This window comes from Emydura macquarii, unplaced genomic scaffold, assembly GCF_026122565.2.
Source record: "Emydura macquarii macquarii isolate MOO-44397 ecotype Brisbane River unplaced genomic scaffold, CSIRO-AGI_Emac_v2 contig_450, whole genome shotgun sequence".
NCBI classification, from domain to species: domain Eukaryota; kingdom Metazoa; phylum Chordata; order Testudines; family Chelidae; genus Emydura; species Emydura macquarii.
Window position 1 is genome coordinate 2,212,453 of NW_027130587.1, and position 16,839 is coordinate 2,229,291.

At 55.8% G+C, this 16,839-nt stretch overlaps 1 protein-coding gene across 5 annotated transcripts in view; it reads right to left on the bottom strand.

Annotated features, from left to right (window-relative positions):
* HIP1 (huntingtin interacting protein 1) overlaps nucleotides 1–16,839 on the bottom strand; it is a 117,021-nt gene that overhangs the window by 15,678 nt on the left and 84,504 nt on the right. For 4 of the 5 annotated variants that reach the window (XM_067537762.1, XM_067537761.1, XM_067537763.1 and 1 more), the window contains exons 8-17: nucleotides 12,349–12,489; nucleotides 9,005–9,062; nucleotides 7,620–7,695; nucleotides 6,988–7,122; nucleotides 5,751–5,848; nucleotides 4,331–4,403; nucleotides 3,342–3,525; nucleotides 2,989–3,077; nucleotides 2,524–2,640; nucleotides 2,143–2,244 (exon numbers count right to left, since the gene is read on the bottom strand). In XM_067537762.1, the coding sequence (XP_067393863.1) occupies nucleotides 2,143–2,244; nucleotides 2,524–2,640; nucleotides 2,989–3,077; nucleotides 3,342–3,525; nucleotides 4,331–4,403; nucleotides 5,751–5,848; nucleotides 6,988–7,122; nucleotides 7,620–7,695; nucleotides 9,005–9,062; nucleotides 12,349–12,489 (1,073 nt within the window). The remainder of the gene's footprint in view (nucleotides 1–2,142; nucleotides 2,245–2,523; nucleotides 2,641–2,988; nucleotides 3,078–3,341; nucleotides 3,526–4,330; nucleotides 4,404–5,750; nucleotides 5,849–6,987; nucleotides 7,123–7,619; nucleotides 7,696–9,004; nucleotides 9,063–12,348; nucleotides 12,490–16,839) is intronic. The other variant, XM_067537764.1, reaches the window with a different exon arrangement.

The following is a 16,839-nucleotide window of genomic DNA, read 5'->3' on the forward strand; positions in this document are numbered from 1 at the left end:
CTCCAAGAGCAGCACGCTCCAGCCAGGGCGTGGGGCTGGAGCGAGCGCTCCTGGAGTCACACGCAGGCAAGACATGGCACAGCAGAGTGACGGGGCCACAGGGTATTTCACGAGCACACGTACCCTGGCCCTTAATCGCACAACACCGTTCTGTCAGTCTCCGGCAACTCCAGAGCTGTGCAATGCTCTGCTTCCTCTTTCCAAGGCAAGCTCACCACGCTTACCTGCAGGAAGCGAGTCTATTTATGCCCCTCTCCTCTGGGCTGAAAGGGACAGCCCTTTACAGATGTCCTGTTATAACTCAGGTGTTGCTCAGATGAACCCCAATGTATTCATTCATACTTTGCACAAGCAGGCGGGGCCTTCCCTCTGTTAATCCTCATATTTTTGCCTTATTACTAGGAAGCTCATTAGTTTAAAAACCATCAGTTTGGTTTGGCTTCAGCTAGGGAGCAGTGAGCTTTCCTTCTGGGTCGCCGAGCCCAGGCTGATGCTTAGAGAAATGTGCTGCTCTAGGGTTCTGCCTGTACTGATCCCAAGAAAGTGTTTCTAGTCCTGGCAGGTCACCGGATCATGCCACTGAGATTCCCATCTTGCTTCCCCACACAAGACACTGCAATTCCTATGTGATTTTAAACAGCTGATACTGTGTGATCTACTGGAATTTGAGAACAATGCGCAACAGCTTTTTAAAAGCTGCTGGAGGGGGCAGTGAAACACAGGCGTCCTGCAGAGCCGTTACTAAACAATACTGGAACTGGCAATTACGGTGCGATATCGTGTATGCGGCTACGGCTAGAAACAAATGCAGCTCACTCTTGAAAGCAGAGGTGCAGTCTTCCTGTGGCCTTTAGGACTAGCCTGCTTGCACGCACGCACACACGCACACTTTTCCTTATAGATTAAGTATGGTTGTTTTTATTATAATAGTCATAGATTCAGATGAAAGTATTAGCTGTAATGCAAGGTACCTTACAGTCCACATCCTGTCTGAAAGCTAAGGCAGTTAGCATACGTATGTTCGGGACCTTTGTCCCAGACAAGTAATGATGAGTTAAAGGATAAGACATGTATGGTGATAACCTTTACCCTAGATAAGTCAGGAGGCATCAGAACAGGAGGGGCTGTCTCAGGTTATGCCCCGAGTAAACTTCACAGATACACCACAGAACCCACAAAGGGCCAGAAATAACAAAGGGGAGATAAACGAACCATCTGGAAAGGATGTGGATGTGTCATTAATACGCACGGACCTGCCAGCCTATAGAATACGTGTACCCTAATAATTTGGGGGGGAAGAATCCAAGTTTGGACTTAGAAGGACCCACATTGCTCCGGGCAAATCATGTTACTTGGGGCGATTGTCAGCGACTGCTTCTTGCAGCTTCTGTGAGTTAGTGAGTTAAGATTCCTTCGTTCACCCTTAGTATTATTTGTAGTGTTAGTCTGAGCCGTACAGCTCTTAGCTCTCAGAAGTGCCTCGCTCTCACCCCTCTACTTAAGAGTTGAGGAACCGGACATCTCTCTCAAGCAGGTCAGCAGGGAAGGATGTGTGTATATTAATCCAAAGCATACTGTGCATATAGATCTATATCTCACACATGGGTCTCTAAAGTAAGACTGTAATCCTACCCACTATCCATGTGATTATTCATTTCCTTTTAATCAGGCATTTGTCTATCATTTTATGTTATCTTGATAAAAGCTTATAAAATGATACAAATCTGGCCAGCACTGTGACCCTTCCTGTCGTGCACCCTGGGGTCCCTGTAAAACTCTTCTGGAGCCTGATTCTGGGACAAGAACCTCATTATCTTCTGATCAGATCAGTTGGCGAGCCTGTAACCCCATTCCAATGACAAACACGCAAAATCAGGCTACATTCCCCTCCCCCATGGTGTCAGACTTTAACACTGCCATGGAGCCACCACTGTAGCTGTGCTTTTATGGCAAGGGTCCAGGACTGACCTCTGCCCAGCACACCGTTCGGTGCGGGCGGCCACTCCAACACAAATCGGCTCGTAGCGGGGACACTGCACTGCAGGGTGGGGAGCTCAGAGGAAGGTGCCAGGGAGCATTCTCGTGCTCGGGGCTGCTGCTGTCTCAGAGCAGGAGATCTCACCGAGGGAAGCACGTGCTCACCTGCAAACTGGATTCCAAAGTGCTTTTGAGGGCCTGCAGCTCCTGCTTGCTGGCCGTGAGCTCTCTCCTCAAGGTTTCCAAGACCTCTCCCTGTTCCTGAGTCTGCAGACAGAGTGGAAGCAGCCCTTGAATACGCACACAGCAGGGTGCCCTAGAGTGTTCATTACCCACCACAGACCTTCGCCTAGCGCTACGGATCTTATGATAGCACCAATCTGAAGCCTTCTCCCCCTCACTCGTGCCATCATGCGGGCACAAGGCGGTAGACCTGTCTCTGCTGCACATAACTCCCTCACGCTGGAGACTAACCCAGTCAGCACCCCCGGCTGAGACTCCCACGCTCCGGGCCTTCCCTGCTCCGCTCTGCACACTCTGACTCACCTTCCTCTGGGCCTGCTCGCTCACGCGCTGGAAGGAGTCCTCTAACTCTTTCTTCTCCTGCTCCACATCGCCTTGGGCCTGTCTCGCTACCGTTACCTGCTTGGTGACCTCTGCGTTCTGGGGAACATCATCAAGAACTCAACAGCTGCATCTGCCCCTGCTCGTCACCCACCCAGTCACTGGACAGGGCCATGCCTCATCTCTGCCCCATCCTGCTCTCAGAGCAAAATCCTGGCCCCTGAATCGAGCTGGAGCAGCCAGGTGTAGTGCAAGGAAGGGGGATTCCCCAAAGGGGAGCTCTGCCCACCGGCTCCTGGAACAGCAGCAGAGCTGCCTCTCCAGAGGGGACAATGGGCCATGGGTCTACAGTGGCAGATCCCTGCTACTCCTGGGCATGAGAACTGGCACAAAGCCAGGAGGCGGCTGGTCAGGGGTGGAATGAAGAAGAGGGGAACCAGGCCCTACCTTGCGCAGCAGGTCAGCGTGGTTCTGCACCAGCTCGCTGTACTTCTCCTTTAGCCTGGTGTACCGCTGTTCGTTAGCCTGCGCCTTCCCTACAACACAAGCACACACGGGGCTGAGCGCACTGGGAACGCACACGCCACGCTATTCCTACAGCCGTTCTGGCTGGGAAACACAGGTACTGCTCAGGGAGCCTGGGACTGGAGTGGCCTGGAGATCCGGGCAGCCAGCCTGCCCTGCTCCCTCCAGCGCCCCTTGTTGATAGAGGCTGGGGATGGAGTAGCTGCGAGCCCAGCCCCGCTGGAGAGGCTAGGGGCGCAGGCAGACTCCTAAGCAAAGTGGAGGTCTCTCCTTACTCTCGATCTCCGTCAGGCTCCTCTGCGCTTTCTCTGTGTCCTCCCACTGCTTCTTCAGCTCCTCCAGCTCGGTGCGCAGGAAATCACTCTCATCCAGGGCCTGCTGCTTGAGGTGCTGCTGTTCCGCCAGCTCCGCCTCCAGCTCGCTGATCCGCCCCCTTAGCTGCACCCCTAGGCGATGGCTCTGCGGGCACCAAGGTGGAGAGCTGGGTCAAAACATCCTTCTAGCCCCAGCTGCCCTGACACCAGCCGCTCTTTGAGGTGGGAGTCTGATGCTCTGCACTGGGCTCCGGGGCAGAGCCGTTCCACTGCTGTAGCTAATTAGACCTGGGCCAGCCAATCGGCGCGCCCGAGGCCCATAATTACTAACAAACCCATTCATAAAAGCAGCAGCCAGTCAGCACCCAGGAATCGGATGTGAGTTAGAAAACAACAACAGCTCTCTGCATAACCCAGTGCTTGATTGGCTGTTCTCTAAGCAGCTGTCACTTGTGTCCATGGGCAATGAGCAAATCCAACCCCTCCCTAAGGGGGCTGAGCAGAAATACAGCCCCTGGCGCAGCTCCCGGCACAGGAGTGGTCTTTGCAACAGGGAGAGTAACAGCCCCCGCCTCTGTCTGCGGGGATGAGCTCCTCCCCAAGGCAAGGAACGCCAGGCTGCCAGTGTGAACACTGCTGATCCTCAGACAAAGACCCCATGGCATGTAGTGATCACAAGTGGGCAGGGCTTGGAAAGTTGGCACCTCTGGAGCTCGGTGCCCCCAGAGCCAGGCTGGGCCCCTGGTTCAGTGTGACTCAGCAGAAGCAGCAAACCCACCGAATCACCAGCACCATCCCCTGCATGTTTCCTATCCAACGCACAGGTGAACAGGGCGGACGCTCACAACCGTGAGCTCCCATGCAGGTCCTAAACCTGCACCTGACGGGTCACCGAGCGCGCAGCCTGCACACTGCACTAGCGTGAAGAAGAAGAAGGGCTCTACATTCACCTCTGCCTTGAAGTTCTGCAGCTCCCCCTTCAGTGCACTGATCTCTTGGTAGAGCTGCTCGATCAACCGGTCCCTGACAAGGAGAAAGACACCAGTTGCTTCCTCCTTGCTGTTCCCCTTAACCTGTGCTCCTGCCACCCCACACAGAGGTTTGGGGATCAGTTGGGAATCACACAAAAAACATTATAAGGCCATCACATCAACCGAGGGGGTGCCCTCCCCTGGGATGCTACGCGCAGTACCGGTTACCCTGCCTCCCAGGATATTGCAAAAGAAGAGGGGCTTCAGCGATGAGCAATGATCAGGAGCCTGGAAACAGTCTCACATCAAGAGAGATGGAAAGAATGGGAAGGTTTGCCTTAAAAAGAGAGGAATAAAGAGGGGACAGGACAGGGGTACACAAAATAATGAATGGTCTGGAGCAGTTATTGTCAACCTTTTTTCATCTGCAGACCTCTAAACAATTTCAAATGGTGGTACGGACCCCTTTGGAAATCTTAGCCCACAGGCTGAAAACTACTGTTCTGTGGTAACAAAAACCTTATGGGACCCCTTGGATGTAGTCTATGGACCCCCAGGGGTCTGTGGCCCACAGGTTGAAAACCACTAGTTTAGAGGAGGGAGCCTGGGAGCTTTTATTCCCTGAGTCTCATAAGACAAGAGCAAGGGGGCATTCAATGGAACTGAAAGGTGGCCAATTCAAATCTGTTCAAAGGAAATCTATTTTCCTACAATGCACCGTTAGCCTGTGGAACTCATTGCCATAAGATGTAAGTGAAAGCAGGCGCTAGAGAAGCAGGCGCTGCAATAAAGGGCTGGCCCATTATATGAATACAGAGAGGAGCTGTGATAGTAAAGATTAAAACACAAACAAGAGCTCTGGAAAGGATCTAGCCCCCTGCTTCAGGGCATGAGCAGCTTTACCCACTGGGGTCAGGAGAGAACTTTCCCTGGGGCGGGTTATCTGATCACCGCCTCCTGCAGGGTTTTGTCCTTTGAAGCAGCTGGAGCTGTGCACGGTCGGGGACAGGATACTGGGCTGGATGGACCCCTAGGCAGATCTAGTCTGACAAGCCCTGTGTTCCTAAGTGACCCAGCGAGGTCTCGCCCCTGCTGACTGCCAGCTCACACGGGCATGTGTTCGGGGCTAGAGGTGCCTTTCCTTGCCTAGAACACCACAAGGAGCTGCAGGAGGCTACACTGTGCTACATGCTGGAGCCACTTGCCAGCTGCTGATTAGCCCACTCACCCGGCTTCCAGCCTACGGCCAGGCAGCTAGGTCCTATCTTAGAGCCAGTCCAGACTCCGAGAGCTGGACCCCTCCCTCAGCGTCCTTCACAGATGAACCCCAGGGCAGGTGCGTCCTCCCCAGCTAACCGCAGGGTGTCCCTTCTAAGGGGGCCCCGGAGCCAGCACTCACTTGTCATCCTTGTTCATCCCATTCTGACTGTTGAAGTTGAAAGGGTCGTTACTGAATGAGCTGCCGAAGATGTCATCAAACTTATTGTCGAACAAGCTCTGGAGGGGAAAACAAAGACAGATCTACTGCCACCCTGCACAAGGCCAGGAACACTGCACGTTCACACATCCCGCCTCAGTCCCACGCCCTCCCAAGGGCAGACCCCTCTCCCCATACACCACGACCCCACCCTGCCCCAAGTCCACACCCACGCCAGTAGGAGACATCTATCCTTCTCCCTTGCGAGCAGATAGCTCCCATCATGCACGCGCCCCTATCTCCTATGCAGCCTGCTCCAGCTGAGGGCAGCTGGGCTATGAATTCCATTTCCTTTCTTAAACAACAGGGCTACTGCCACTAGAGGACTGACCCACCTAGGGTCTGACTGGGACAGACGGACAATTGCAGAACACAGGCGGCCAGCCCTGTCTGGAACAGCAAGTGGAGCAGCTACCTCCGAGGCACTTGTAGTGGTGAGAGTTAGCTGCATTTCCCAGCCGGCAACCACTAGATCCCAACGGAGTTACTGGTCCTACAGGAATCCCCGTTCCCTCCAGCATTACATTTTTTGTTTCACGTCAAATACCAGCATTAGCCACTAGAAGAGGCAATGGGCCAGATTCAGTGCCCTGCAGCCAGGCAGTCGTTCACCCCAGTGCAGAGTGGGTTTAAAACGCCACCACCTGAGAATGGCAGTGCTCCATTCTCTGGGCAGGAGACTCCCCAAGATGCACAGGCTCGCACGCCCACACACGCAGGAACTGAAGCATGTCATGTGGAGGTAGATTTGCAGGGAAGCCAAGTGCAATCAGTCACCACCTGGCCAGGATGCCAGACCTGCCCCCCTCACGGTAAGGGCCATGGGCTCTCTTCAGACTCTTGGTTTCATGTCATATTGGACAGACAGCACCTTTAGCCGCACGGTACCCCGCAGGGCGCTGACTCATTCCTGACCCCAGGGGAACAGGCAGCATTGACGCCACTTCCTGTGGCTTTTCTATGCAGCTCACAGAGCCAAACATGCACCAGACCTTGAGTTTAGTGTGAGACCGGAGATCAGAGCCACAGCCAGACAGCCCATGGCCTCCGCCAGGCATCCAAAAGCCAGACATACTTCTCTGGACGGCTGAAGTCTTGCCAGACATAGGCAGAGCAAGTCTCGGGCCCAGAGGCTGGCGTCAATGGGCCAGGTGCTCACCTGTTGTGACACTGTGTCCATCTCCACTAGATCGGTGATGGGCTCGCTGTCTGGGGACGAGGCCTCAGCCGGGATGACCACCACAGGACTGATGTGTTCGGAGAGTGCCGATGCCCGTAGGAAGTTGGGCGGATTCTAGGGGGGGGGGGAGAAGGTACTGACGGCAGGATCTTAAGAAAAGCAGCTCTGTGGGAATTAGACACAAGGGGGCCAAATCCGCCCTCCCCACCATCCCAGGAAGCTCCAGGGGGGTCCCAGTGGTGCTCTGAGGCAGCACTTTGCTTCCATTCTATAGTACAAAGGGACGCCGAGTTTTTGAACAGTTTTTCTTTCAATGAATTTGTTTTTTACCTAAACATTTTGCTCAGCATTAGTTGGGACCTCTGAAAAGCTAGTGTCCTGTCAGTGCAAACATGGCTTCCAGGGCTTGCCTGCAGCACCCAGCCTTCAACGCTGGGGTTTAACTGACTTGTCCATAGGCCGCAGTGGAGCTGGGAACAGAACCCAGGAGTCCTGACTCCCAGAGCCCTGTACTAACCACTAGACACCACTGTCTATTCACGCCAATGGTCGCTGCAAACCCTTCCTCTGAGCCTGTGCCCGAGGGCAAGAGAGAAGCTTTCGGGTCTCACCTCTGGAAGCTGTGGGATCTGAATCAGTCGTTTAAAGTACTGCAGGTTGCTGGATCGATAGAACAAATCTTTCAGCCTGGAAGGAAATGGGACGAAAGGGAGGTGACTCTCCCGGCTGTGGCCATGGAAGGCGTCTGGTTTAGCACTACTCAGTTAGTTCCACACAGACGCAGGCGGCTTCTCTACCACACTCAGTTAACGGAGCCCGTCGTGTGCGGTCCCACAGCAGGTGTCCCGCACAGAGAGGGAAAGGCAGCCATTGCCTTCAGTCACACTGACCCCATCTGCCGTAAAACTCAAGGCGGGGACCGGCTCTGCTCCTTGGGACAGTACCTGGACATCTGCCTCACGCTAAGTGGCGAACACATTGGTAAAAGGTGAATCCATACACCCAGGGAGGGAGGGGCCGTCACGGATGCAAAGTGCAGCTGAGACTAAGAATGAAGGGGAAAGAATTTACCAGCTAAATCTTGGAATAACTAACCAAGAGATCCATCCCCCCTGAGTTCCCTGCTTCCCTTTCCCCCTTGTTTGGCTTCCTGCTCCTGTAAATAAGGTTTCCTCAGCATCCCTTCGGCATATGACAGCCTGCACCTCCCGCCGAGCTGGGGAAGGTGAACGGGGAGGGCATGGAAGCCGGAGCGCCTCAAACAGAAAACGCTGCTCACTCGGTATATTCCCGAGGGAGGGAAGATTAATGGATCTAGCAAGACCTTTCTAATGAGCCCGCCACTGCAACACCTGTGCACCATCTGGCCGAGGAGACAGCTTCATCAGTTACCCTTTGTAGCCCAGCTGGGCTACGGTCAAGCTTGAGAACGACGGTTAAACACTTATTTTCTTAGCACCAAAAGGGCCTTTATATGAAATGGTTCAAAGACTTCCAGGAAATGCCAGGGGAGCAGGACTTTCACCTCAGTGTGATGAGCGCACACGGCAGTGAAACCGCAATTAAACGCTTTCGTGGTTTTAAATCACTGGCTGGCGCTGCCCATAAAATGCCATTAGTTCCCAAAAGCCTCCTGAGATGTAATGAGGCAATTGTTATTCAGCATCAGTGGATTATCCCAACTGAATGGGTGCAGCAAAGAGACTAGCCCAGCTCCAAGAGAAACATTTGTGAGCTGGGGGGGCCGCAGAAATCAGGACTTGGTTAATTTCTCAGCCACAGATGGGTCATTTCCAATCCAGGAGATTCTCCTCCGCCGCTGAGCCTGCCTGCACGCTAGGTTTAAGTGGCCCACCGAGTTACCTAATTCGTAATGAATGTAGGTCTCCCGATGAACAAGGAATAACCGCTGATCTAAATTCAGCACGCAGAGGATCAGCGCCAAAGGTGACAGCGGGCAGCAGCCAGGGACAGGCTGGCCATTCAGGGCACTTACTTTTTGAACTGCTCCAGGAAACGGTCCCTGTGGCCCTGTAGTGTATCAGCCGGGAGGCCTGTGAGGAAGAGACACAGAAAAGGAAGGCAAAGGAAAACTCTCAGCTCCCAGGTCTCCTCAACGACTCGCCAGGAATCGGGCCCATTTCCAGAGACAACCGAGGGACTGGCCGTCATTCGGAGAGCAGCCAGTCTGACAACATTTTATTACTGCAGACTCAGTGTTTGAGCTACAGAAAGGCCTGGGGTGGCCCCTTTCTACGTTTAGGGGTTACTTCACTTCTCACTTATTCAAAAGGGCATGTGTGTGTGTGGGGGGGGGTGTTTTGGCCCTCTTGCTTCTCCCAGCGTGGCCAGCAGCAGAGCCAGGGGCTGCAGAGAAAGCAGTGGTGGTGGCAGCAGCCACTGCCGTCCCTGCCCTGCGGAGGGAGCCAGGGCACGAGGGGATGGGGCTGTCCCATGACCACAGCAGGTCCCACTGCCTGGCCTCGGCTCTTCACTGGAGTAACCCAGGCTCCAGTGCCCCGCTCTGGAGAAGCCCCTTTCATCCCAGCAGGAACCTAAAGGCTTTGCCCAGCTCCTCGGAGCTGCTTGGCTGAGATCGGCTCAAGCCGACTGTGCAACGAGTTGGAGAGAGAGACGGGAAAGGGGATGGGGCAAGCTGGGAGCCGAGGGGGGAAGGGAGGGTCAGCAGGAGGAGAGGGGACCAAGGGCTGAGGGCCAGGGGACCCTGCAAGGGGGAAAGAGGGCAGAGAATGGGAGCGGGGAGAGGGGAGCAAAGACCCGGCCCTGCCTCTTCTAGGAGCTCTGCACTGGGCAGAGGAGTCTGCGGGTGGGGGGCAGTCAGAGTGGATGGGCAGACAGAAATGGGGGCAGGGCTAGGGGATGCAGGAGTGGAGCAGGGAGCTAGGGGGTGTTGGATGGGTGCAGGAGGCAGAGCTGAGGCACAAGCAGTGGCATACCAAGGGAGGCGGGGGATGTCCAGGCCCCTGGGCACCGGTCTATGGGGGGCACCAGACCAGCCCTTCATGATGTGCAGGAGGCGGGGGCGCAGAAGGCTCTGAGGGGCACAAAGCCTCCTGCGCCCCCTGTGAAGGGCTGGCCCGGAGTGCACTTACCCACTGCTCCAGCGCCACAGCCCGGCACTGGCTCAGATGGGGCGGCCTCACCCCCACCCTGGGGGGGAGAGGGGAAGAACCGGGCAGGCCCTTCACAACTGGCGGGTGGGGGGTGCAGGAGCACAAGCGGGAGCAGCCGCCCCTCAGCCTCCTGCACCCCCACCCTCTGCGAAGGGCCGACCCGGTGCCTCCACCTGAGGCCGGGGGGTGAGGCCGCCCCCCATCCGAGCCGGCGTCAGGCTGTGGGGCTGCAGCGGGAGAGCCGTGCGCCGGGTAAGTGTGGGGAGGGAGGGCGCTGGGCCAGCCTGCATTTGTGCCTCATGCCCCCCCAACAGGTACAGACTCCCCTCCCTGGGGCGACTGGGGGGCAACGCTGGGACCCTGCCTGTTCGAGGGGAGCATGAGGCTGGGGGGGGGGGAGGGGGGGCGGGCAAATGTAGGCTTGGTCCCCGGGTGCTGGAAACCCTCTATACACCACTGGGAAGAAGCAGGGCAAGAGGCAAACGGGAGCGTAAGCGTGAGGTGGCGACAGGTGCCAGCCCAGGGATCCCCTGGCACGTCACCCTGACCTGCCTCCAGCACGGCCAGCGCTCTTAAAGGGCCCCCCACTTCTGCGCCGTAATTCGAGCACTGCTCAGCCTCTGCCAGCAGGCGGCGCTGAGGCAGCTCCCAGCTGGGGGGGTCTCACCCGGGGGAGAAAAGGGCCATCCTCAGCACTCAGCCAAGGAGCTGGGCGCCCGCCGTCTGAATCAAGGGTCCCTGAGGAGCCGCTGTCTCATGCTGCAGGAGACAGTTCAACGCTATTAAGGCCAAGTGCTCGAAATGATCTTGCAGATCGATGCACAGCTTGGATCCGTGCCCTGCGCACGGCGGCTATCGCTGAAATCTGCCCAGCTCGGAGTGTACGGAGAGCTGGGCTTGGCGGAGGGCTGCCCACTGCCGTCTGCTTTCCCTCCTTCAGTCAGACACACAAACCCCTCGGGGTTATGATTCCTTCAGCAGGGCGGGCCTGGCGAGGGCACAAGGTCCTGGGAATACCCTGGTAGGGGCAGGGAGGGAGGCCAGGCCCTTGCAGCGGGGCTGGAGCAGTCTAAAGGCTTTATGAGCTGAGCACAAGTCCCCCCCGGCTGGCATGCAGATGGACGGCACCCCCGTGCCTTTTGCTGCAGCGCGGCTCGGGCGTTCACCTGCGCCTGGCCAGTCTTTCGCTGCCCTTCCGCTGTCTCCGCTCCCCACTCTTGCAGCTTCCCCTCCCTCAGGGCCGCTCGCTCTCTGCCCCATTGCACACATCCCGTACTCGCTCTTGCCCTGAGCTGTGCTCTCTGCTCCTGGCAGCTTGCCGCAGTCCCTGCTCTGTCCCTGCCTCCCCCTTTCTCTTCCTCAATCCCCCCCCTCAATCTTCCCACTTCTCGGGGCAATCCCACCCCGGGTCCCCTCCCGCTCTCCAGCTGTGGCGGGGGGAAGAGCCTCATTGGCTAGCGCAGCATCCAGACCTGGGCACAGAGGGAGAAGTGTCTGGACTAGCCTCCCCTGGCCCTTGAGGTCTCCTTTCCCCTGGCCTGTGGGTAGAAAGGAGATGCCTTTTCCCCTTCTCGCCGGAGAGGGCTGCCAGAGTCAAGTATCCCTCTTCCCCTCCCCAGGGAAGGGCATGGCTAGAGCCTGGGGCAGGGAGTCTCAGCAGGGGGTCCAGCCGTGAGCCTAATGCCCCATTGGCCAGTGGCTCAGGCCAGGCTGTTCACCATCAGTCCGCACAGGCACACATCAGCAGTTAATCCCTGGTCAGAGGTGAGACGGAGCTGAGCTGCCCCGGGATGCAAATCCACACAGTTTCCTCATCAGCTAGAGGGAGCCACTGATCTCCAGTCAGCTGGCGAGTCGGCGGCACTTCCAAATGCCACCACCAGCCGGAGACCATAGCCAGGAGGAGTCAAACCTGGCCTGGTCTCCTGCATGTGACACAGAGGAAGCCGCTGTTTTAAACCAGCTATTGGCCTGTGGACCCCTCGATTTGGGAGCGGAGATTTAAACACACAAACAGACCCTGGATCAAGGGCATTTGCCTCTGCTTGTCACACCTGATACACACCCAGCCTTGTTACAGGGCCTGTCTCTGAAACAATTGCTACCGAAACTTTAAAGCTGCTACGTCAAAGCTTCTGAGGACATCCCAGCGGTGACATGGCAGCTGCTGGGCAGTCCCAGCGCAGGGAGCTCGCGGAGTACTTACAGGAGTGTAGCTTGAAGAGGAGTTTAACAGTGTAGTCGTACAGATGGCTGCAGTCCAGTATCACCTGTATCAGCGGGGCCAAGCGGCACTGGCCAGCAGCAGTGACCGACACGGAGCGAGACATGTCCAAGGAGCTGAATACTAACAGGAGAGAGACACAGCGCACTCAGGGCTTGCTCCAGGAAATTCACACGCACGCGGGCGCAATACGCCATCCGGTTATTCTGCACAGCTACTCATATCGGTACACTGAAGTGCCCAGACTGTTACAGAGCACTTATACGTCTGTGCTGTTGTACCCCCAATGCCAGGCTAAGAGTCTCCATCCTCATTTCACAGGAATTACGGGACAAATCAAATTCCATCTGTTTTAAGCCAAAAGGAGGAAAGCAAATGAGGGAACCGACAGAAAACCGCACTGGCCCACCGTTATCTATGGCTTTGCTAAGGAAATCCATGCTCAAGGGAGCTGCATGAAACAAACTCCTTTGCTGGTGACCCACACGGCCATGCCCAGAGACACCTGGTAACCAGATGACAGATTTGAAAGACAGCTGTCGGTGAGGGACATTCAGATAGTTCACTAGCAAACCCATTTTCCAGTGGACACACAGCTGGTGAAGCGTTTGACTCAGAGGACGGATCTCTCGCTCTCTCTCGCGTGCGTGCGCATATATCACACGCGTCGTGATCAATCTGCTGAGAGGAGATTTGCTACTCTTCTCCTACGACTGCCGGAGGGCCAGTTCCATGGCAGCTGGCAGCAGGGCTGCTCGAGAGCGGGTCAGGCTGGCAGGGTTTCTTGGGGGACCTGGGAGGGGCGCAGCATTTGAAGGCAGCTGAGGTGTGACAGCCCTGGCGCGAGGAGCTGGAGTGGCTGCCCTGGAGTTGAGCCACTGCACTGGGACAGGAGGACAATGCAGGAGACTCACTGTGGAAAAGAATCCAGGCCAGGGGCTCTGCAGGGCCTCATTGCCTGCCATGGGGCAACGGACTAAAAGGGGCACCCCCCCAGGTCTGAGAAGCCCTAATTCTTGTGGGCCTGCCCTAGGGGACCCGCTAGAAATTACTTTTGAGCCATTGAGCCTAGAGCACATGACCTCTTCTGCCTGCACTAGTACATCACCCTTTCCTCTGAGCCCTGCGGGGCCCAGCAGCTGATGCATCTTCAGTGTTTGCATTTGAATCGCGGTACATCTGGCATGCTATCAAGAGACCCGACGTAGCGCAGCACTCAGCAACCTCATCGGGTGGGACAAATGCAGCATGCCCACCTCCTCACTGAACAGGCCTGGGGCGAATGTAGGAACAGGTCAGTCGCCGATCCACATTCTCCGCGTATCCACCAGGGGTCAGGAGTTGCGATGTGTGAACCTTGTTTTCATGGGAGAGGCGCTGAAAGCACAAGGCTAAGTCACCCGCAAACCCCCTGGAACAGCAGATGTGCGCCCCACTGCAGTACCTGCCTCTGGAGATGGGCCACAAAGGAATGGGCCAAATGCTTCCCCCATTCAGGCATATCAGGCCCAGCACAGTGTAGCTGAGGTGAGAACGGGGCCCCATGTCTCGTTGCCCTTCTGCTGGAGGAGTTAGGGCTGAAAGGGGCACCAAAGGCCAAGAGTCTCCAAGGGAGTTAGACACCGAACTCCCACTGGTTTCAACTGGAGTCCGGGGTCTAGTTCCCTTTGAGGATCTGGGCCTGAAGCACTGGAGCTAGATCCTCCTTCGCTCCCTCCTTCGCGGTAAAGGCGGCCTGGAAAGAATTTTACTTGTATTCAGACCTTGTCTGGTTCTGCTTGGTTTTCACTTTAGAACCATCAGGAATATCAAGCCATGAATTTACCCTTCTGTTTCAACAGGGACCCGAGAGCGGGAGGATCAATATCACTTGTCATTTGTAGCCCAGTCAGCCTCAGAGCAGATGCTGCTCATCTGCAGAATAAAATAATGAGGTCAGCCCTGAAACGACAGCCTTCCTTTCCAGTTGGGGCTCTGAGCCTTTCCCTAACAAATAGGCCATGACTGGTTAGTCTTCAGGCAGAGCGTCAGTCACCCCGCACTTGTACCCCAGCAATCATTTGTTTCTCACTGAACAGAAAGGCAAAGCACTGCAAGATGCTAGCTGGCGAGGGGAGAACCGGTCACATTCGATCTGAGAAATGTGCCCCTGGTTTGCGGAAAGCGTGCAAGCTGCTTGTGCTCAGAGATGCACCGTGCATGCTAATGTGAGGAGACTCCAGAAACATCTCAGAGCAAACACAATGCTGGCTGATGTCTACGCTGACTTGCAATAGATGGAGACGAAAGAGACAACGGGTGAAATCTTAGGCCCATAGAAATCATGGATAAACTCCCATCAGCTTCAGTGGAACCAGGATGACACCATGTCTCTCTTCCAGCTCTGCCTCCTCCAGCATGGATCAACGGAAGGATTGGCTCTTTAGTCTGGAAGTGGGAGAACAGCCTCTGTACTCTCCCAGAGAGCAGTCTGTTTACTAGATTCCCACATCCAGCTGGTCCTGCCTGCCACAGAGCCCCTCCCTGATCCTTCCACAGAAACACAGAGCTGGGCGGCACAAGCCGCAGCCAGCAGGCCACAACGCCATCGTGACAGCGGCACGCCCAGGCTGCTGGAGACAGCCAGCCTGCTCAAGGTTAGCTAGGTACCACTTGGTCAGGCTGGCCGGGGCTCCCATGTTCCCCATTGCACTTGGCTTAATTCAATTTACATTTGGAGAACTCTGCTGTCTATGTAGGTCTCTCCAGAGCCTCAGACCGATGGCTACCGGCAGCCTCCCCTACAGCCGCATGGCATCCAGCCTGGCTCCAGTCTGTGCGTGCGTCTGCACCACGCAAGGAGGCCACTGCAGGCACCTTGGCTGTGGTTCTTGCTCCACTGCCAGCTCACGGACACACCGTTTCCGCCAGAGCTCTCTGCATATCGCGCGGCTCTGCCAGTGCGTTCTGGGGTTCCTCTCCCACACCACACAGCATTGCGGGCGGAAGCGAGGGCTGGAGGATACTTTCCAAACACTCAGCAGTGCCAGGTGGGCCTGAGGCAGAGCAGCTGGCTGAAATGGAGCAGCTGTGATGTTTGTGGTGTCCTAGGGAGTAACTGCTGCAGATGGGGGTGGGTCAGCTGGCTCCGAGTGGAAAGCCCCATCCCAGGTACCGCTCCCCCCAGGAAAGACAGTGCTTGTAAGCTGGGATGGCCGCTGCGTGTAGGCACAGGGCACTGCACAGACGTTCCCCAACAGGCCCACGTCTCCTACCTCATCCTATCTCATCATGCACCCAGAGCAAGTCACTCCTCTCCCCTTCCTGCTGGAGCTCTCAGGAACCCCAAGTTTCCTCTCCTTTCCCCTGCCCCTCCCAGCTGCCCTACACACCCCCTCAGTGGGGCTGGAAGGGTCCCTGTGAGAGCCGTCCCCAGGAGCTGTGCAAACAGATCAGATGTCGACTCCTTGTTTCATTGTAAGTGAGATAGAGGTAGAGAGAGATTTTTCCTTTGCTGTTATGATAATGGTACAGTGCTGTTTTGTGTGGCATACGTGGACTCCATCTTGTTCGTTTCTTGAAGTGAACTCTTTCCTGAAACCCGTACTACTGAGCCTAAAAACATCTTGACAAATTCTCTGTGTGTGTGTGAGCGAGGAATGTATGTGCCAGGCATAAACAGACCCAACCTAAACTGCTCTAACAACAGACAGGGGAGTAAAGACACCAGCTGCCATCCTGACCCTGAAGGCCGAAGAATACCTATCAACGACCCTAAAGTGCAACTAAACGATCCTAAAGGACAGAAGGATCCACCCTGGGACAAACAAAGCACAGAAATAAGAGAACAGTCATGCTTGCAATTAGCTGGTGATTAACAGCCACACTGAACCTGGAGGCAGCATGACACAGCAAGACCCACAGACGTACATGAGAGCCTGCAAGTACAAAAGATGGGTAAAAACATGGAAACTTTGGGTCTCGTTCAGCAATTGTCATCTTGGAGCATTGGATTCGCAACTGACAGAGGCCCAGCTCCCTGCTCATGCCCAGCCGAGTTGGTCCCTAGGCTGGCTCAAGCAATGCATAAAAGGACTGGTCATTACATCACAGCAGCTTGCAGAACTTTATGAATGTGTGTGACTGTGACGGCTTTTTGATATTCTTACATGTACAATAAAGGTGGCGTTTTGCCATGTCCCCCTGAATAAGATCCTGTTCAGTAACTTGAGGCTTAGAACAACTCCCACAGTCAATGTGCAGGGCTCCAGGGAGCTCTGAGTCTCCTCCTTCCCCAGAGGATGAATATGCTGTTCTCAACAGCAGCCCCTGCCTGTGAGAGCCCTGTCTCCCCTGTGGCAGTGCAGAGCGCTCCCATGACGTCACCAGGCCAGTCAGCCAATGCAAACTAGTCAGGGACCATCCACTCCCCCCTCGATCAGCTAGAGCACAAACCCAGGGGCAGACAGCAGCATTTCTCCTGGGACGCTAGGA